Here is a 22,387-nt window from a genome sequence, read left to right as displayed (position 1 = left end):
AGAGTTAGAATATGACATACAAAAAATAACCCAGTATGTTTTATATGAAGAGTTCAGATGCAAAAGCCTCTAAATCCATCTGACACATTTCTTTCTGGCTACTTTGTAAAGGTTTCTATATAAGTACTGGTACTTCTGATTGGGCTGAGGGTGGAATTTAGCGAGTTTGAAGTAGTGCTATGTGTCAGCATAGCATGCTGAGCATGCTATGCTATATTATATATATATATATATATATATATATATATATATATATGAAGAGTTCAGATGCAAAACCAGCTAAAAGCCATCTCGGTCAAAAATGAGATAATGATACTGAGTGAATGCTCTCGACACATATTATATGTCCATCAAATCCTTTTTCTTCAAACTCGCTAAAATACCAGCCTCAGCTCAAAATGTATTTTTTTAAGAAAGACGTCAGATGGTTTTGCATCTGAACTCTTCATATATAGATAGATAGATAGATAGTTATGCAGTTTCCCACAAGAAAAGAGTGCAGATTTCCTGAATATTAATGTGACCATGATCACAAATGAGATATTCATTTTAGCAACAATTCAACACGCAAGAAGTTAATATTGAGTTACATTATAGACACAATATTATTTATTTCTGTTTGTCAATGAAAATAGTTCCAAACAAAGCCAAAGATCATCTGTATGTCTCAGAGCAACACTGTGTCAATGAGTCAATGATCTATTCATGAAAACAGCCACTTTCTACGTTTCTAAATGAATCAGCCATTTTGAATGAACCATTTCAATGCATAATTCAATGAATCACTCATTAAGACAGGGACTTACTGCCACCTACTGGTGGTTTTAGTGTTATATTTATTTGTCCATAACAGGACTAAACCAGTCAAAGTACCAGCACTCATTGAAAAATGTAATTATCATTATGGAAAAAAATAAAGTTAAGGGGAGAGAAGTCATCCTCCAATGACTGCAAACTCATATTCATGTTGCCATTCTGATATGGAGTGCCCACGTTTCTCAGTCAACTTCCAAAAGATTACATCAAGGTTGTTTTACGTTTTTCTTCTTGATTCTTGTTCACTTAGAAGTACATCAACAAGTCTTGAAATGTGGTTTCATATTGAGCACCTCTCAATGTGTGACATTTCTTAGTCTGTGCTCATCCTTGTTGCTACCCAGGCGCATTGGAAATCCATGCTTCTACCTACATTTCTGCAAAAACGTACCTATACATATGAATCACTGCAGTTTCTAACTGAAATGAGCACTAGAGGCAGTAAAACTCCAATAACTTTTATTCCTTTTCACACAAATTATGTTTTCCAGGGCCAGAGTTTTGATTAAGAAAGCCTAATTCCTTCCACAGTATTATGTTATGACTTGAAAAACAATTTAATGCCAGATTTGAAAACTGATACTTTTGAACATTAGCATCACATATACAGCTTCATATGTGTGGGTTTTCTAATGCAGCAGGTTTGTTCAGTAGCTCACACGATACATCAATGAACTTGTGAGGTGAATTGCTCTGGTACGAATCCTGTGAAACTATGCTCAAAACAGCTCAAAACTGCATATAAGGAAGTTAGAATAGCATGTTTGCATCAGCAAATGTGTTTTTATATAACTTTTGCTTTCGTTAACACTATCGGGTACTTTTAAGGGTTGGGTTTGGTGTAGGGGGGTTGTTGTTTTCTAATACGATAGAGCATTAACCTTTTAGCAACACAGACATTTGAATACTGAACTGCCACAATACGTGCTTGAACCAATGTAATAAAAACACAGCAATACGTGCCTGTTCCAATGTAATAAAAGCATGGCCACGGCCACATATTGAACACACATCTTAGCACCACTCACTGGACATTTCACTTTAAAACTGCCACAAAATGTGCAACAAGGTACATAAAATCAGTGTTGCAGAAACAGCCTGGGTTGTACTTATGTCTTTTAAAGTGCTGTACCTCTGATTATGCAGAACCTTTCGGCTAATCAAGTGTGCAGTGGCAACCTGGCACCTCTCTGTTGGTTGATAACCTTAAAACTACTGAAGCTTTGACAAAGGAGTCATAGTTCAATGAGTTTGAGAAATGTGTGGCACTCCATTTCAAGTGATAAATCAGCCTAATTAAAATTCTGTAATTTTATGTTTGCCGCAGGTCTTTTTTTAATCAGATCAGCAGCTTAGTGACCACATCTGTAAAAAACAGTGCTAAAACATCCATGAAGCCATGAAGTAGTCATGTGCTAAAATACAAGTCTGCTAAAGCCATGCTATTGCTTTGTGTGAGGAACAAAAGTCATTATTTACCAAAAATCTCTAAACATTAACACAGTGCTAAGTCTTTTATTAATGTGCAGTGCTGCCAAGGTTGCTGTGTGGGCTGCCCGTATCAGTCACAGTGTGTCCTTGCTCAAGGGGAAGCAATAACCAAATTAGAACTCGGAAAAAGATTGGCTGGAAGTTAAGTGAGATGTACAGCCATTGTTGGTAAGATTTCAAAAATCATGTTCTTGAGATAAATGTCCAAATCAAATGCTGAGTATATCATTTCAGTGTATAACAGTAACTCATTTTGCCCCTAGCATTTCTTACTTTTTTTTTTTTAATAATTTCACTATGATTTCATAAAGTCCATGTTAAGACTGCTGTGTTAAAAGCTTCTCGGGCAGTGTCTACAAGAGGACAATTTGCATCCTTAATGGGTGGCACCCATGAGCGCTGGTATTGTGTTTCCATAGCTACAAGTCGTTACGCCGGTTTGCACAAATCCATGCTGTGTAATTGCAAGGCAATGGAAGAATCTCAGTTTCCCAGGTCTGAGTCTAGATAGTCTCTGGCAGATTAGTTTATTACCATTACCCAATGTCGGATCTCTAATGAGCTTTCGTATGGATGGGTGTGATAACGTTTTTGTTTGATTGCAATCAGGACTTTGAATTATGAGTGCTTCATGATTTAATAACACGCTCTGACTTTGCAATGTTGTAGGCTTACGAATGAGTACAACTTTGTCATTTTCCCTTCGTCCAGGGAAACACAATCAGAGTGAACTTTTTTGACCTTCATATGAGAGATTCTGCTGTGTAACCAGCAAAGCACTGGATTTAATCAGACATGTCACATAATCAATAATAATTATAAGTGGGGAGAATTTGACAGTTCAGTATGAAAGCTTGTTAGATGCTGAGGTAAGTAGGTCTTACTGAAATTACAGAACGAATATAACTGGCACCAGTTAGTTTGGACCTGTTTGTGTTAACTTTAATACTTGTGATGATTCTCATTATTTTTAGACATTACTTTATAAATAATAATCATATCACAGGCATTCTGACTCCTAAAAAAAAAAAAACTGTCAACCATGTTAAAATAACAGCGTATGCTGGTTAGATATGTTTTGAAGCATGGCTGTTGGTTTGAGCTGGTTTAAGCTGGTCCTGAGCAGGAGCTAGTTGCTTAAGACCAGCTTATGACCAGCAAACCACTAATGACACTAATAAAGCATAAAAATACACAACCCAGTCTCATGGCAAAAATGTAATCTATTGATTTGTGTTCACGGACACAAATTTCCCCATTTTTTCGCGTCACTCAGCACGATTTTCAATATAATGTATTTCAGTGGGGAGTAATTTTCGTGCCTGCACCACGTTTTTCTTTCTGCCACTGCAACACATTCAGTGTTTTGGGTTTAATCAGCCACCATATAACGTTATTATTTACACAATTTAGACGTGTTTGAGCACCTAACCCAACCCCACCCCTAAACCTACCCATTTGTATATTGTATAAAACACAAGATATAACAGGCACACATGACAACAAATGCTGTTAATTTAAAAGTAAAAAGAAAAAAAGTGTTTCGAGGTAAAATGATTGATTTGTGCGAAGAACGCATGCAAAACGATCACCTTCTCCATCCGCAATCTGCCATAAAACTGTCTGTTTACATTAAAAATTGGCGCCCGAGGAAGTAAGCTTTATGTCAGCTTTGATTATGAAATGGGTTTGGCTCTCGTGTGTCATGTGACTGATTGCATCATGTCAGCTTAGATTCTGAAATGCCATTGGATCTTGTGTGTTTCGTCACCGATTGCATCATGTGTATTTTTTGAATGAGATGTGACTGTGTGTGTCCACAGAGCAAGATTATTTCAGCCATAAAACTTTAAATTTCACTCAGTCTGTTCATATAATAATATCGCATGGCTTCAGAAGATTTGGAATGTGTCAGGCATTCACCACAGCCACCTCCATGCACCACGAGATGTTTGTAATACCTTTATACTGTTTGTGATCAATTTTTGCAATAAATACATGTTCTTGTACTTACATTTCACTGTGTTTTATGTAGCTGAGAAGTGGGTAGGTTTAGGTTTAGGGTAGGAGTGGTATTAGGTGCTCCAAAATAGTAAATATTTATAAAATCATTTCTAGTTTTGCAATTGTGAAGATTTAAACATGGAAATGTATTTAAAATACATTAGATTGAAAATCGTGCTGAGTGACACGAAAAATATATTACAATTTTGTGACAATGTCACAAACTACCGTGAGACTGGGTTGAAATACAATAACATGCTTTTACTTAGGATACAGTTTATTTAGGATAAGTTTTTTGTCTGAAAAAAAACAAACAAACAATGCAACAGCCAGATATTCTAGTTATGTGTGTGTTGGAATGTCCAACAAAAATGGAATGGTTTTTGTTTTGGTCTATGACTCCACCCACTGCCAATTTAACAAAAAGAACTTTGACAGCCTGGGTTGCCAGTTGGCGCAAAAAACACAGCATATTGCAGCCATGGAAATGAGCCAACGAACTGGGTCAGAGATTGCAGACTGTACCCAACTTAAAAAGACTCGATATCCATCTAAAAAAAGCTCTGTGACCAGAGGAATATTAAAACGCAGATAAATCAACAGTTCAACTTACAGTGTAAGGCTTGTGCAGTTACGCTCATTGCTTGTTGCATCTGGCAACCCGTATGAGCGAGTCTGAAGAAGAGGGGGGTATTTTAAATTTCGACTACAGTACCTATTTCAACCACTGGCTGTAAATTTTACAAACTGCATCATTAATGACAACATTTTTCAGATCCTAGACATATCTCAACACCATTTTTTTTTTTTCATTGGACAGCAGTAATGCCCTATGCTACTATGAATTCCTGCTGCTGCTCCTCCTGCTTTTTGAGCTAATGCTTTCTCGGGGTTTTGGCCTGGAACACAGTGTTGCCAAATGTGTTTTGCCCAGCAGTTAAATGCTGGAAAACCCACAGTGGCAATGGCAGTAATGGATGAATGACAGCCAATCATGTACTGACCGGTCAGATTGCCGGCAGAGAAGAGAGAGCTTTGAAAAGATGCATTAGAAGGTTAGGTACAGAAAACAGAGAGGAAGAAAAACAGTCGGTATGAGTGGAGGGGAAAACAGAATCACATAATACAGTAAGTGAGAAAAAGAGATGACATTGTATAGGGACAAGACAAAGGGGGAAAAAAACAGACAAGCTTATTTGTCCCCATTACTCAGTGGCCCATTTCTCTTTGTCTCCACTGAATAGAGATTTCAGATCTCTCGCTACTTTCAATGTGCTAATTCTCTTTATTATGAAAGGTGATTGTAACCAGCACCAGGGCTTGCTTGTCTGCAATACGTGCAGGTAATTCTGAAATAATCAGCAATCAGGCTGATGAGATAGGCTGTTTGAATTTCCCTTTTCTCTGTGTGCTTGCTTTCATTATCATATCTGTTCAATAATCAGAGTGATACATGAATGTGAAGAACACACAAAAGGCTTTAGGACAGGAAACTGGTGGAGGGTTTCAAAACGGTTGTATTGTTCATGTTTCTTTGGCATTTTTAAAATGTATTTGCTTTTCGGCAGGCATCACCTTCTTGTCTCTCTTTAAAAATAAGTTCTCTTTTGTTTGGAAATAAGTCAAATGCTTTTTCGTGTTAACTTTAAGCTTATATTTCTATATGCATTGAGTTCTGACGTGAGTCATATGAAAGGACTTAAGCCTGCATAATGCTATCCTTGATCATTGAGTGTTTCATAGATTAAAATAGATGAATAAAGGAATAACATCACATTCTTGTAACTGACATTGAATTCACTCTCTATTTGACACTAGTGGTCGGTTATAGTCTTGGAGCTTTACATCTGCTTGGGAATCAAAGAAATGTTGCAGGCACTTTGATGAAACGCTTTTCAGCAGAGCTGCTGGCGTAAGAGCTGCTCCAATCTCATGTAGCAGCAGGGAATTAGAAGGCACAGATTGTATTTCAGACCACTCTTTTGTGACATGACCATCTATAAGTAATCCACACTGCAGGAGACCCAATACACCAGCTCCTAATGAAACGGCTTAAAATTATACACCACAACAGTTGTGTTATCGTCCTACTGTAAATGTTAAATGAAAACATATAATGTAATCTCATTCACATTTACATATTTAAAGGCTTTATAGACATTTTGACCAATATCCGATTTATAAGATGCAAAATAAGACATTGTGAATGTGTGTAAGTCTTCACAGAAAGTGTTACCACGCTTTTTCAGAATTATAGCAATGCAGGCTTTAAATCCCAGATTTCACACCCTTTGATTTCTCCTCACTTTTTTCCCCCATAAATAAAATCTCCATTTGATTGCTTAAGTGGATTAAAGAGGTTGGCTGAATTGAAGTGAATTAAACAGATCATTATATTGATCGCTTCGTTGGACGCTGTTCCACTCAGAAAACAGTACAAAACTCTCAGCTGTCTGCCTGTTGTCTCTGGGCGGTCTCCAAGCAACAGCATGTCTGCTGCTTGCCTTTTGAGCATCTAAGCGCATTTTAGGTGGGCTTTTTTTTTTTTCTTTTCCAACACAATTTGCGCAGTAGCTTGCGTCCCTCTAGTTGGCACCACGCTTGCTCATGTCAGACATTCTTGTAGAGCCTGTGCCCTGCAGATAAGCGCTGCGATTTGGATGACTTCACAGCTTGCACAAACTGGCTAGCAGCTCAGTGGCTGGGATCATCCTCTTCTGCTGCTTAGACAAAGATATTCAAAGTAGCTTCAATTAGGAGCCAAACTATGGTGGCCTGCCCACAATCTTGTCGTTTTACATATACCAGTTAGTAGTGCATATCTACAGCAAATACAACTGTATGCCACTGTGTGAGAGTTTGAAAGCATTTCTAATTTCTAAAAAGAGTATCCATTTAGTATTAAATGGACATCCTGATTGGTTAAATAGTTTTAATAATTAACCATATTCATTTTCAGTAGACCGGAATATAGTAACAAATGCCTCATCATGGAAAATCAGTGATTCATTCATAGCAGGAACATTTAACAACGACTTGAATCTCATAAGATGCAAGCTATAATCTTTAAAAATTATCTGTTTAGTGGCCTTAACACACAAACTCTGACCCATTGAGCCATGGTGTTTGTGTAGGCGAAGTGAGTTTGTATTGCTTTTAAAAAAAAATAGTCATGAAATGGAATAAAACATTAAAAGCGAACCGCAGCATAAATATTCAGACATCTTATAAATCTTTCTCAAACATCACCATCTAAGGGTTTACTTTGTTTTTCTGTTAGAAAGTGGGTGTTTTTTTCCCATCATCCCTCTGAAGGGGGGTGCTCAAGTGGTTATATTGTCCTCTCGGCTCGCAATGCTGCAGTAGGGATGAAAACTAAACCCCCATTTTCACTTCTCACCTAGGTTTAGGATTTTTCCCCCTCCGTTTGAAGTGGCTTAGCATTAACAACACCTTTCATTTGGGGTTGACAAATCCCCACACTCCATCTCACAGCTCATTAGCTCAACATGTTATGCCACAACCCAGCGGCCACCATTTTTGAGTCCGTCAGGCGATTGTTGCTGGAGCGTCTTCGGTAGCATTAGTCCTAGGTAGAGCTCACTTCTCCTGGGGTTTTCCCTCTTTTCATTTATACTTCTATTGCTGAAAAGTAGGTCACAACCCAGTGCCCCAGCAGGGCAAGTGTAAGGAAAGCCCATGACACTCTTTCCTCTTCTCTTGTGTGACCTTGCATGGATCAACCAGACCTCTGCACAGGAGTTTTATCTTTAAATTAATCATATTTTGACAATACGCTTCTACTGGTTTTTCTTTTGAAGAACGGCTTTTGTGCTTTCATATTGAATAAGAAGATTGTGTACTGTGAAATTAGTTCTTTAGAGCTTATGGATATCGCATTGTTGATAATAATAATGTCACATCTTGCTTTCAAGTCAGAAACTCGCACAAAACGTTGAAGTGTACTATTCTTGATTAAACAACCGTCGATGTTCTCCCTCATTTTTTGTTCTTTCATTTTTTCTTTCCCGTCTCTATCAGGCTTCTTCTGCCATAATTAACACATTCCATGTGCTATAATTAATACAGATGACTTAAAAGGGATAAAGTAAATTCTTAAGAGTGTGGAAGGGGCTGTGGGAAAAGCAGACACAGAATGAGAAGAACTGTAATTAAATGGTGAAGAAAGCCCACTGAAACAGGGTTTTAAAATTTCAGAATTAGTGGAATGGCTGAAAACTTTGCAAGTCATGTTTCTGCTAAGTTACATGGTCTCCGTTGTTTGTTCTCAGGGTTGTTATTCGCCACTGGGGAGACTTTGGCAATGAACAAGTACAAATATTTGAAAAGGATGTTTCAGGTTTCAAGTACAAGTCAAACTCTGTTCATAAAATAGTCACTCAGTTTGTAAAAATAATGCAGTAATGCACTTACAATAGAAGAAAATTTGACAAATGAAAGCAGAAATGTGAAGCTTGTATTGCTTATTTTTAACTTCCCTTAAAGGTATCTGTGACGTCACAAGGGCAAACACATTTGCATACTGTATGAGTGCCTCCAGAGCAAGACATTGACGAATAGCCACATACTGTAGCTGTTTAATGATATTTGCCTACACTGGATGTGAGTTTGTCATTGAAAACTAAATGTTTAAGTTTGCAGTGGATAAACATGATTGAACAAGATCAACAAAATTTCAAGGACAACACAGCACTTACGCATAAAGGCAAGTGAGACTCTCTCGTCCTTATCCTTATTTTTTATTGTTGAGGCTGACAGTGCATGCCACAGAAGCTGTCCATAGAGCCGGTCTATAAACTTGAATGAAACCAAGAGATTTCCTTTATTTATGGAGTCAACAAAGTCATGTTGCAGGCAAAACCATGTAAAGATGTGCAGATTATACTACGGTATGTACTATTTAGTTATGACACTAAAATCTTGGCAACAAAAAGAAGACATTTTAAAGAGGATAGTATTCTATAAGTAACTATCAAACTAATGAAGAAACAATATTTTCATTTGTGTGAACAAATTGATAGTAATCAAACACCTCGCAAGCAATCAGGTTTGAACTGGAACTAAACAACAACTCAGCAGTCAGGACCTTAACAGTCTATTGCCTGCCATATTATCTAGTTCATCAATATCCAAAATAGCTTCTTTTTTTTTAACATTGCAAAAGCAGTGCGATTAAATTAAACAATAAACAACAAATCCCTTTCCTCTCAGCCCCAATAAAAGTTGACTGAAAACAGCAACTACATCATGGGTTATTTCAGGCTATGCGTCCTTCCCTTACCAGTCGTTAAAACTTTAAAGTTTGCATTATGTAATAATGTAAACTTTCAGTACATTTATCATTAAGTAGAACTGTGACAAATAATTTATACTGCATCAAATATTATGCTTTCCTCTAGTCAGTGGCGGATCCTGGCATACAGCAGTCAAACAACCTTTTTAATTTTTGTATTAATTTTGGTTTGCAATCAAACAGTTCAAAATATATTTCGCACCAAAGATTTAAACAAATTGCTGACAGTCAATGCTGAAAGTCAGAACCCTGCAGATTTTGGCCAGTCAGAATTGACAGATTTCACAGAAAATCTGGTGCTGTATGATAGGCACATACTATGCTAGCTTCAGGCTATTATTCCATCCAGTCAGAGAATATCAAACTTGTTTGATATTTTGAGCCGATTTCAGAACACGTTGTTTTCATTTGTCATGCGTCTCCTAGTAACACGGCGCTAGGTTTCTGCATTTGTTGATGTCCAGTTTTTTCTCTGTAACCATTTACAAAGTCGACAAGTGTGTGATGCCTTATGATTTAAAACCTGTTTGGGTTTTAAGAGTCTTTTAGTGTATTCCAGCCTTTAACGCTTAAGTTGAAGATGTTAATTTAATGTTTAACGTAATATTTTAAACAGATTTACTTAATTTAATATTATTACTGTTTTTATCAATTCTATTCTCGGCATATGCTCTTCTCTCTCTCTTGTATACAGTTAAAGTCAAAAGCTTACATACATTTTACAGAATCAGCAAAATGTTAATTATTTTATATAAAAAAGAGGGATCATACAAAATGCATGTTATTTTTTATTTAGTACTGACCTGAATATGACCTGAAGATATTTCACATAAAATATACATATAGTCCACAAGAGAAAATAATAGTTGAATTTAGAAAAATGACCTTGTTCAAAAATTTGCATACACTTGACTTTTAATACTGTGTTGTTACCTGAACAATCCACAGCTGTGAGTTTTTTGTTTAGTGATAGTTGTACATGAGTCTCTTGTTTGTCCTAAACAGTTAAACTGCCCGCTGTTCCTCAAAAAAAAACACATTAGGTTCCACAAATTATTTTGTTTTTTCAGCATTTTTGTGCATTTGAGCCCTTTCCAACAATGACTGTATGATTTTGAGATCCTTTTTCACACTGAGGACAACTGAAGAACTCATATGCAACTATTATAGAAGGTTAAAACGCTCGCTGATGCTTCAGAAGGAAACACAATGCATTAAGAGCCGGGAGGTGAAAACCTTTTGAATTTGAGGATCAGGGTAAAAACATGCAAGTATCTTCTGTAGCTTCTGAGGGGCAGCACTAAATGACATATAAACTGTTATCTGCTCTCACAGTGGCAAAAAGAAAAAAAATGCTAGTCAACCGTTGGAGTCCTCCTCACACAACGGACAGACGAACCTGGACATTGTATTTGTTGGACATTATAGCAATGGAACTCTCAACTTCTCGTATACATGGATATAATATGAAAACTGTACATGTATGGCATTCAGCTTGTGCCATCTTTTCTAAAATCTTTGTTTATACATCTGACATTAACCAGTGATGGATTGTGCATGTCACATGATAAAAAGGAACGAAAGATTAATGACTCTGAAGTTGAACAAATGGTTTATGTTTCTTTAAGTAATAATTCTATACTTATTTCATTATATAGACGTTTTTCCTGAAAGCTGAAGTCACACGTGACTCTTAACTGGAAGGATGCTTTGCATTTCAGGTCTCTAGTGTTTTTTAGTTAAATAAGCTTATACTCCAAGCTGATTATCTAATGTTAAACCTATTCAAATGTTTTTTTAAAAGCACATGGCTCCATAGCGCCATCACCTTGCAATGTCAGTGCCTCACTCCTCAAAGTTTAATAAGTGTGTAGATGACACAAAGCTGCCAACGTTTGCTACATTAAAAACGGCCGCTATTTGAATGAGTTCCTATGGAGACTGGAACAGAAGAGCATCCAATCAGAAGTTAGAATTCGTAATGGCGGCGCTCATCGTTTACTCAGGAAAAAGGTCTATAATAATTCTCATTATATCCATACATTCATTTTCCAAATCACTTGTCCTATGTCAACTCATGAGAATGCTGGACCATTATTATAATCACCGTCTGCATTTTAATTTCATTATTTAAAAAAAAAAAGCCTTTGAGGGAATGCGGTCAACGTGATTATCATGTAATTGCTCATAAATGACCCATCACTAGTGGGAGCTACTAGAACACTGGAGCTGCTCTGGAGTACTGGGCATGTTAAGACATGTATTTCAGCTTCCCAATTACTCTTCTGCTAACAGAGTCTGACAGATGTGCGATTTCTAGGTATCTGGAATAGTACTGCATTACAATCAGGTAATTAAAGCTGAGTGCTGTGACAGTCTCGCAGGCAGTTCACTTCTCATTAGAGACCTTTGCATGGTGCCAGACAGTTAGTCTGACAGTGTTTGCACTCTGTAACGTTATTCTTGATATTACTACTGATTCCCAGCCACTGTACATACTGTGTGCTCACCCTAATGGGCCTTGTAATTCATTGCAAGAGTTTTTGCCATGTGCTTTTTTTTTTTTTTTTGAAATGCCAAGTTAGCTGGAGCAGAAAATTTAGCTGACTAAAATGAATGTTGTTGGTAGAGCCCATTTTGGTTTTATGGCTCTGATGTCTCTTTAGTGGATAAACATGGGATATTTTGGGTAAATCTAACAGACAGCCTTTGGTCTCATTAATCTATTATTTGCCCCAGAGCATATGATTTTAGCTGAGGGCTTTATAAGAGTGCTGCCTTTGTACTTTTGATTAAATTGCTTATTTGTTGTTTATTCAATATTATTGTTCAACAAATATTATTTTATATAAATAATCATAGTATTTAGCAATAGTATTGGGTATTGAGAAACAGTCTTTTAGTGATGGTGATTTTAGATACATTTGTATGTAATTAGATGGCGACAAGATACTGCCTTTATAAATGAATAAGCAGCAAAGACTTTAATTTTGAAAGGGACCGAAACAAGGCTGTAAACAAAGACATTATTTTTTACTCTGAACAACACCTTGTAAAACACAACCAACACATGCATTGACCAGTGCTCTCATGGGAAACAGATAAAAGGACAGTACAATAAAGATATCTCTTTCGTCAGCTGACATTCAAACTAATGTTTTATTCTGAATATGAGATTGAGCTGAAGAATGAATGCTGTATCAGATGCAGGTAATCACACTCGCTCAGTGAATCTTTCTCTCATAATACTCTAAATAATGCAATAAGTGTTTAACTTCAATGAAGCAATTCAGTATTCCTTCATTTTAAGTTCTAAAGTGACATTTTGAATTAGTAACAGAGGCTTGGGTTTATCTATTGAACTGTCAACTTGCGATTTGAATCTGTGGTGGAAGGAAGCAGGTCCACGCACTTGTGTTGCATAAACACAATATCACACTCGTAGCTATGGCCCAGAGTATATCAGCACAGCTGTGATTACAGAATATACGCACCGGGTCATGTGCAGTAACATCTAGTGTTTTATCTCTATGACACGTGTTTGTCCTTTATCTGACCAAAACAACAGCTCCCTGTACAGCTCGCTGAAAAACCTTCAAGCAAATGACCCTCATGTAGGAACATCCATGCTTGTCTGATCACATTCTGATCACATGCCTGTTCTTTACCAACATCTTGTCATAATGATCCTCATTAACAGTAAGCTTCTGTTTTTTGTCCCGTTCCAGTCTGCCTTGAAGCAGTTGTGCTGTATTTATTTGTCACTTTATGAAATCAAGTTAGTGCTGACTCATCTACACACAGGGTAACATCAGTATTGTAGGTACTCGCTGTGAACAAATATTATTATTATAAAATATATGCAAATTAGGGGAAAAAAACAACAGCAGAAATAGCGGTGTACTACATCATTTATCAAAGTGCCATTTTTGATGGGCTTATAGCAAAAGGACTTTGCAGTCTTTAAGTTGTGCAATATTGCATTTGTTTATTTTTTGTCCATGTTTTGTTGAGAAGTCTTTGTCTTTGGTGGATAACCCTGTATGCAGTATTAAGCATAATGTATTATGCAGATATCACTTACCAGGTTTTTTTCCCTTGAATATTTATCCACACACACTACACTGCACTGCACTTCATTACACTACACACTACTTAGTGATTCCACTAAATTGGCCTGTAGAAAAATTAAAATGTGCATCCAGTTCAGTCAGAAATTATAATATTAATTATAATTATAATATTAATGAAACAGTGACCCCACTATGGTGTTTCTGCTTTAACTCTGAATAAGTCATCATATTTCAAACTGTGGTTTGTACAAAATAAAACTGGCAGCTCTGGTTGGAGAATAATTTTGGGGGAGAAAAAAAGTAAATGAATTTACAGAACAACCTGTACATTTTACATTACATTAAATATCCTGTCTGATATTTTTAGGGGTGGGAGAAAAAAAAAATTCTCAGATGCATTGCAATTTTATCTTCAACGAATCTGAATTCTGAAAATGTAAATTTGAAACATGAAACTCACTTCTGCAGCTGTGTGCAACTCTTTGTAAGCGGATAAATGCACTTGCATCTTGAAATGCTTTTAAGATGTGAAATTAATGTAAACACAGTCAGTTATTTCTTAAGAACAGGACAACGCATCTGTATCTGATCGGATCAGTTTACATCTCGCAATTCTGACTTTTTTTCTTAGAATTGTATGATATAAACTCACAATTGCAAGTTACAATGTCAGAATTGCGAGATATAAACTCACAATTGTGAGTTATAAAGTCAGAAAAGTGGGATATAAACTTGCAATTGTGAGGAAAAAGTCAGTATTGCGAGATAAAAACAAAACACTTTTTCCTCGCAAATGTGATTGTATCTCACAATTTTGACTTTTTTCACACAAAGTGTTTGTTTCTCACAATTCTGACTTTTTCCCCCCTCAGAATTCAGACTTTTTTTTTTTCCATAGAATTGTGTGATATAAACTCCCAATTGAGAATTATAAAGTCCAGTTCTGAGGGGGAAAAAAGACTGATATGACTAATATGCAAGTTTATATCTCGCAATTTTGGCTTAATAAGAGATAACTTCTTTCTTTCTTTTTAACTCATAGTTGCGAGTTAAAAAATTGCAAAATGTAAGCTGGCAATTGCGTGAAAAGTCAGAACTGTGAGATAAAAAGTCGAAATGACCTTTTCCTTATTTTTCTTTTTTTAAATTCAGTGGCAGAAATGAGCTTTCATAACAAACACTTCCTATTCTCCCTTAAACAGTAAGTAAAAAAGTCTTAATAGTTAAAAAAAAAAAAAAGTGATTATATCAACAATATGAAGAGGTCTTAAATTTGAGGATGCAAAGACAGAAGGCGATTAAGCTACTGTAGATTTACTCTGCCGAGTTAAAGAGACTCTGAGCAAAGTATGTGTGAGTGTAGTGGAGTGAGGCAACAGTAATTTCCCGTCCTCACTCAAAGCAGTCTGTAATCAGTCCGCTCCAGCTCCACTCCCTGTTTTGCTGATAAGCAGCGTTAAGTTCCAAGGCCTTGTCGAATGTGTGTCCCAGCCTGTCTTAGTGACGAAAAACAATCGGTGATACATGATGCATTTTGAGATTGTGTGGGTTTATTCGGGTATTAAATGGTATTCATTTTATTTCCTCCGGTTTTGTGAGCATTGAATTTGATTGTAAAAACCCCTTCTTGAACTCTTTCCTGTGCTTTCTGATGTAGATGTCATTTGGTGTCAGCTTTTACTTCTCATGGGTGCACAGACTACTTCTTGGGAACTGAAGTACCCGCAGAATTTTAATCTGAAACAACTTTAGATTGAAGTCTGGAGCTTGGTAAATAAATGATGCACACCGGCATGCGCATGACAAGCATACACGTTTTAATGCTGAAAACCCAACCCGTCATTTACTGAGGAGCAGCCGATATGATTTCCTGCCATCGTGGCAAAACCTTCTAGTGAAGGCTGGAAGGCATTTGTAATGAGTGGTTTTATCTGACTTGTTTTCTTCCTTTGTGCAGGAGCTTCTTGACATTTCTGATTGACTGAACAACATAGATTTCCGTCTGTTGCTTCCCAAATATCTTTCCAGCAAATTGGACCTTGTGAAGCGTGACAAAAAGCTCATAGTTCTCGGCTGCAATGCAGAACATAAAACAAAAGAAAGAGACATGTCCTGTAATTGTTTGCTGTCACGTACTCAGTTACAAGATTCACTTACAGATCCTACTCAGTGATTAATGTGGCGCTCTAAAGATTCCAACATTCATTTTTAACTCCTAAAGCACTTTTTGCCACTATTTTTATTCATGGCATTAGATGACTTATTAAATGTAAACAGATAAGATGTCTTTTGATGTTTGTTCCCATAAAGAACCTGTAGAGGATTGCCTCATCAATAATGGAAGCCTTAAAACATGAGCGATACTCATCACTGGAGAAGACGCTGAGACGATTCCTATTCCCAACTCAGCAGAGGTTCACCGAGGACAGTGTCCGCTGTTCCATGTTAGCAATATGGTCAGAGAGATAACTCTCGGAAAAAGCTTGTTTTATCCCTCCAGCGACAGCTGTGAAAACGCAATCATTCGAGTTTGAACTTTTGAAGGAGCCTTAAGGATCTCACACCAACAAGGCTGCATCTCTCCTTAAAGTGCGATGAATTATTGAAGTGTACAACCGAGAAAAGCATCTCGACCAATCAAGGCCAGCCGAACAGGAAAATCTGTAAAATGTGAAGTCTGAGCAAACAGTCAGAATCATTTTCCTGTTCTCGAGTCATTTGCTGAGATTGGAAAAGAGCTTCACATGCCAGCACAGGCTTTTGCACTAAGAGGACATTAGATCAGAGGAACAGGGAAACTTGGGGGTGAAGTAAAGTTTAAAAAGAGCTGTCAGAAAGTCTTGACTAATTCTTTTTTTTCTCCTCTAGGAATACACGATTGACGTGTTCTTCCGGCAGAGTTGGCGGGATGAGAGGCTGAAGTTTGATGGGCCCATGCAGGTCCTTCCACTTAACAACTTGCTCGCCAGCAAGATCTGGACTCCTGATACTTTTTTCCACAATGGGAAGAAGTCAGTAGCCCACAATATGACTACACCTAATAAGCTCCTGCGACTGGTAGACAACGGAACTCTTCTCTACACGATGAGGTAAGACTTCAACTCCTGGTAATCTCTGTTAAGGCCTTGATGCATGTTGAACAAATGCCAAGTTCTGTCATGAATCTCTAGATGGCTGATGGGTTCTTTATGCAAACTGATGACTTTTACAGCATTAAATTACCTGGCACAAGCTTGTTGATTGGTTTATGTTGCATACACAGACAATGATCAGGCTGCTTTATATTTCAGTGGCAGGTTAGCATTTACTTAGCAGTTATTGTTATTGTAATTGCTATTGTAATTGTTAGAATGGCCAAAGATCAGCAATCTCCACATAAAACTGATCGTGCAGACCAAACCATAAGTTATAGAGGCTTGAAACTTGGAAGGATTGTATTACTCACAATGCTGACAATGTCACGCAACCGTTTGTCCTATCAGCATTAAAAACCACTGCGCACTCTCTTTGGCCAAAGTGCCACAAGTGTCTATAAGGACATTTGTGTATCTTGTAATAACATGGTACCTATTAGACAAGGTTAACGGAGGCCGATCGGAACAAAACTCTGTGGGCCTGTTTGACTTAAGGCCCCAAAGGTCTGTGAGAAATTTGAAATAAATCAGCCACTGGGCGGGGGGGTGATATCGCATTTTTCAAAGGTGAAAACAATTGTACATTGCGTGTTTTTTCCGCTCATACACACAATATTCATATTATATGATAGAACTCATCGTTCCGGACAACTTTGACTGTAGAACCATTGCTGTCAATCAAATTGTTTGTTAAATGATTAAGAAGATGTAAAAAAAGAAAAAAACAACAACAACAACTTTATAATAAACACTTTTAAAAAATACTGTTTTTAAAAATACGAAAAACTAGTTTTTTCGCTCAATCTGGAAAAAAAACACTGCAGTACAATTTCTGGTATCTCTAGGTTAATAATTATCAAAAAAAAAAAAAAAATGTTGAATTTACAATTTGGGAAGCTATAATAGGGTTGTTTAGAAAAGGGTCCTGTCCAAATATACCCAAAATCCTATAAAGCCTAAAGGAAAACTCACGACAGGTGATAGCATGCAAAGTTCAAAAGAGATTGGACCACAGCTGGTGCTATAACAGTCATAAACATTAAAAAACAATATTTCTATGGTAAATTACAATTGCAGCTATGTATATATATGCTATTTGTGCAGCAGCAGTTTGTCTTAAATACTCACAGCACCATATCAGTGTATGTACTGGCAGTAGCAATTTCCTACAACAACAATCTACAACAACATCAATAACCAACAGTAGCAGCAATTCGGCAGCATAGCAGATCTATTCCGCAAAGACCAAATACATTAACATTGTCATATCCATTACCATGCTAAAATCTTCTGAGAGTTGTCATGATAGAACTCCATTTAATGTTTCGCATAGTTTCTGCATCCAGTCTACAATGCAAACCAGAGGTGACTTTGGGTGCTCACACTTTCGACAGCATAGTTGATTATAATGAGAGCGATCTAGTTTCATCACACCACTCACCTGCAAACTACACAACCAAATGGTGAACTTATGCATTATACAAGTATTCTCTTACCTGGCTTCTTGAATCTTGTTTTTGGAGCGATTTTGAATTCAGCTGGACAGCAGGTTGTCAAACTGGAAACAAATTCTGCCTGATTTCTCCAGCCCTTTCAGGTAAGCTGGAAGAGGTAGAATAATGCCTTCTTATCAATGGAGGACTCCGGATTAACGGGGCGATGGGGAGCTGGCCTAGCCTGTGACCCAAGCACCCCAAGTGCTTGATGAATGAGTCAGGGAATTGAATTGTGACTAGCTTGGCCAGGAGCTGTCCAGAGCAATGTGTTCAGCTGCCAGAGACAGAGTAGGCCAATTCCACCAGCCATTTTGACACAGCACCTGGGCTGCTCATGCACAGTCACTATGAGAGATTGGTCATCTGTATCTCTGAGCTAGGACGGGTTTTATCTTTTCAAATCTTTAACCTCATCCCGAATGTAATAAATGGCCATCAACCTACAGGAAAAGGATACTACATCATCATATTACCACTAATTTATCCGACCACCATAACCTTGAGGTTTCCCATAACATAAAATGAAAAAGCTTTCTCTTGAAAGTATGAAGAATGGAGATTCTTGAAGCGCTGCAGAAACTGCTATATGCTTGAAAAGATTCCCAGATCTATGCTAGACTCTACGAAACTACGTGCAATCGATTAAAATAGAGAAGTTCTTGCTGACTCTGCTGTGTTCAGAGTTTAACGGTAACACGCCTCATGCATTAAACATACATGAACTCACATTTATGTACATGGCTTAAAAATATTCATGAAGTCCTTTTACCCTGAAGTAAGAGACTTCACTTGCCGGGGAGCCAATAACGTAGCACGGTAACACTTGGTAATTCATCATACGCAATAGTCTGGATACATTGCATTTTAACCACGCAAGACATAGTATGTGTCAAAAATGGCGATTTCTGGTGATTTAAAGATTATTTTCTCATCATAAGTTAATACACTGTTTTCTATTAGCGCTTTTTTTACTCAGAGAAGGTGTTAAATCAGCTCAGCAAAAATGAATTTAGTCACTTATTCATCTCCAGTTTGTCATTCCAGGCATTTGAATTGCACTATACATAAGCTTTAATCAGAACTGTGAATCTAAGCATTTTCCAATTTATAATATTGCTTGTCCACAGGGATTATGGCGATAATAAAGGTGGCACATGAAATAGACCCTATGTGGTGACACACTAGATATGGAAGGGTGATGCTGCTCCGTTCTCTTCTCTGCCCTGTCTCATATGAATTCATTTAATATGGCTTCAGTGCTCCCCAGGCTAAGAATAACATTTGAATTTGGATGCTTTAATGAAGGCTTGTCACTCTCATTGCGTTTGCCCCCGGGGATAGCGTGTTGCAGAAAAGTTGTTAGCTAGAGCTCCCAGGGACAAGAATGATGATGTTTCTGGACCATTATGGGCAAGGACATAATTGCATTGTATAAGTGCATGGTTTATTTGGCAATGTTTGGCATGCTTTTTCAGAATTTCACAGAGGCTAATTTTCAAAAAAAAAAAAAAAAAAAAAAAAAAAAGTATTTGGTTCGATCTTAAGGCATTGTAATTGTCTCTGATTATCTTTTGGAAGTGAACATAGCATGTAAATGTCCCAGCCAATTACTGGGCATTTTCTAACATTGCTGTTTTCGGCAATCAGTAAGTTGTTATCTCTCAAACTTTTTTTGTTTTGTTTTTGTAAATTAGCTTCTAAGAAATTATGAAACAAAGAGTGAGAAAGAATGCGTTTGGCAGACACTTTCATCCAAAGCAACATGCATTGCATTCAAGGTTTATCTGTTCTGTCAGTGAATGTGTTCCCTGGGAATCGAACCACTGACCTTGCCCTTGAGACTGGTTGAGCTACAGGATTTCCCCTATTTTAGCCCTTTTGAGTCAAAAGTAACACTCAGGTACAGGACTTCCAGCCTTTTCACTTTATTATTTTGTGGTAACAAAAATAATAAATACAGCATTCTTGCCCCTTACGCATTGTCATAACATTTCACTGCACACTGTACCATCATGTGTAGCGCTTGCTAATGTTATAGTTTGAAAAATGGAAGTTTTTTGATGCAGCTTTTAAAATGTCTTATCTTGTCCTGTTTAGTGTAGCACATTGTAAAGCCTCGTTTGTGTCTTTGTGGTGAGTTAGGAGAAAAGAGAAACTAAATTATTAATTAGGGTTTATTGCCTCCTTACAGCAGAAAGTCTGTTTTGGGCTCTTTGTCGTGATAGGCTTTTTAAGTGAAGTCAGTGTCAACCCACCTTTTTTTTCCCACACAGTCTACAATGTGTTTTCATGCACTAAAGAAAAGTCGGTCCAGGGTCATACTGTAGAAAATGTGGAAAAGCTTGCCGCTCAGAGAATGTCAGTGGTTTCAGATTCAATGTGTTTCACTGGAAAAAACAAAAAAACAAAAACAAAAACAAACAAAAAAAAAAGATATATATATATATAAAAAATAATAGTAATTATAATAAATAAATAAATAAATATTTATATAAATAAATAAATAAAATAAAATAAAAAAAAAAACCTTTACAAAGCCATTAATAAAAACAGATTCTGACATTCTCCAAATTAAATTTAAGTGGTTCTTGCCAATGTTTCTGCCACAATTCTTGTGGGAGTTGTGGGTGGTTGCAATGCCATTGCTAAGGTTTTATGTGTTTTTTGTCCATTTTTTTTTTTTTTTTTTTGACTACATGCAGATATAGAAACAATAAAAGTATCTGCTTTAGATTCCACTGTGTGTGTTTTGTCTGAAGCCAATGGCAGCAGTTATTTTCACATATTTCAGATGGCCAGGGTGTGAAAAGAACCATGAAATCGAAATGACAACAGTGAATTCATCAGGTATGCTGTTCATTTAACCTTGTATTAAAGCATGTCACAATAAATGCTAACACAACAGCTTTTCTTGCAAACAGTAGAGGTGCCTTGGCTATTATATGTCATGTTGAAATGGGTCTAGGACAAAGCTGAATCATTTCTAAACATCCAGTGCTGATCTGTATTAAGTTAATGCAAGGACTAACACTGAACAGGTGCATTTTATTAATCAACATTAAGAAAGATTCTTAAATAATGTAAGTTGTTTTGTTCATTGTTTGTGCATTACTGAAGGTGAAATAAGAAACATTACTGTAAAGTGTTTGCAGAGTTTCTTTATTCTTTATAAGCCAATCATAACAGAGATTATTTATAAAAGTCTTAAAGGTACAGTGTCAGTGGACCTCAGGGAAAAACTGAGGAGAAAAAAAAAATAATGATGCGGCATGGAATTATAGAATTTATCACCATGATTCATTCAAATTATTTTTGCATATTACTTTCTGAGGTTAAACAGGTGTATTTAAACTGCAAGAAAATGAAGTCCATTTAAATACAGCACAGCTTTATCGTAGCATGTTTAGTACCTGTTTGATGCAGTTTTTCACACTGAAATAGTTCTACAGTGATTCAGCTATTTAAATTTACTCCAATGACTGCAAAATAAACAAATCTCACCTCTGCTGAAAAAGCTTTGCACCACTTTAAATCAAATACTTTTCCTCTGGCTTTGGAAAGCACATATTACTATATTACTATGACTGTTCCAGGATCCTGGAGGGATAATGGAATGTTGCATGTCTGTTTGCTTTAGAGTTAAAAACACGGAATGCCAGCAGTGCTCTTTAATCTTTTAATTCCATAAATGAGTTGTTAATTGAAACATGGGGGTTTGCAGCTGTTTTGGCCCAGAGCATTCTGTTTCAGTGATCATAAACTACTGTGGAGCATGGTAAATGAGAATCAAATAGATATTAAACTGTTAAATTTGTACTAAAACTGCATAACCTTCCTTCCCACCCAGTGAGCTCCGTGGCTTCGAATCAGTTGGAATCAGTTGGTTAACACATTGCAGTCTGGTACTGTCTTATACTTTTGTTGTTGTTGTTTTCCTGTCCATTTATAATGTAAGGAAAGGTTTGCTTCTCTAAAAAGTCATAATTTTTACATAACGTATTCCACTCTGACTTGGAAAACTGCACTGTTTGACACCTGTAAGTAAATTATATCGGTAAT

General features: G+C 36.8%; 1 protein-coding gene across 1 annotated transcript in view; it reads left to right on the top strand.

The window, feature by feature from the left end:
- gabra3 (gamma-aminobutyric acid type A receptor subunit alpha3) overlaps positions 1–22,387 on the top strand; it is a 162,494-nt gene that overhangs the window by 59,289 nt on the left and 80,818 nt on the right. The window contains exon 5 of the mRNA XM_051093186.1: positions 16,567–16,787. Within this exon, the coding sequence (XP_050949143.1) occupies positions 16,567–16,787 (221 nt within the window). The remainder of the gene's footprint in view (positions 1–16,566; positions 16,788–22,387) is intronic.

The sequence above is a fragment of the Labeo rohita genome, chromosome 21 (assembly GCF_022985175.1).
Source record: "Labeo rohita strain BAU-BD-2019 chromosome 21, IGBB_LRoh.1.0, whole genome shotgun sequence".
Classification (NCBI taxonomy): Eukaryota; Metazoa; Chordata; class Actinopteri; order Cypriniformes; family Cyprinidae; genus Labeo; species Labeo rohita.
This window is presented reverse-complemented; position numbering and strand designations above follow the sequence as displayed.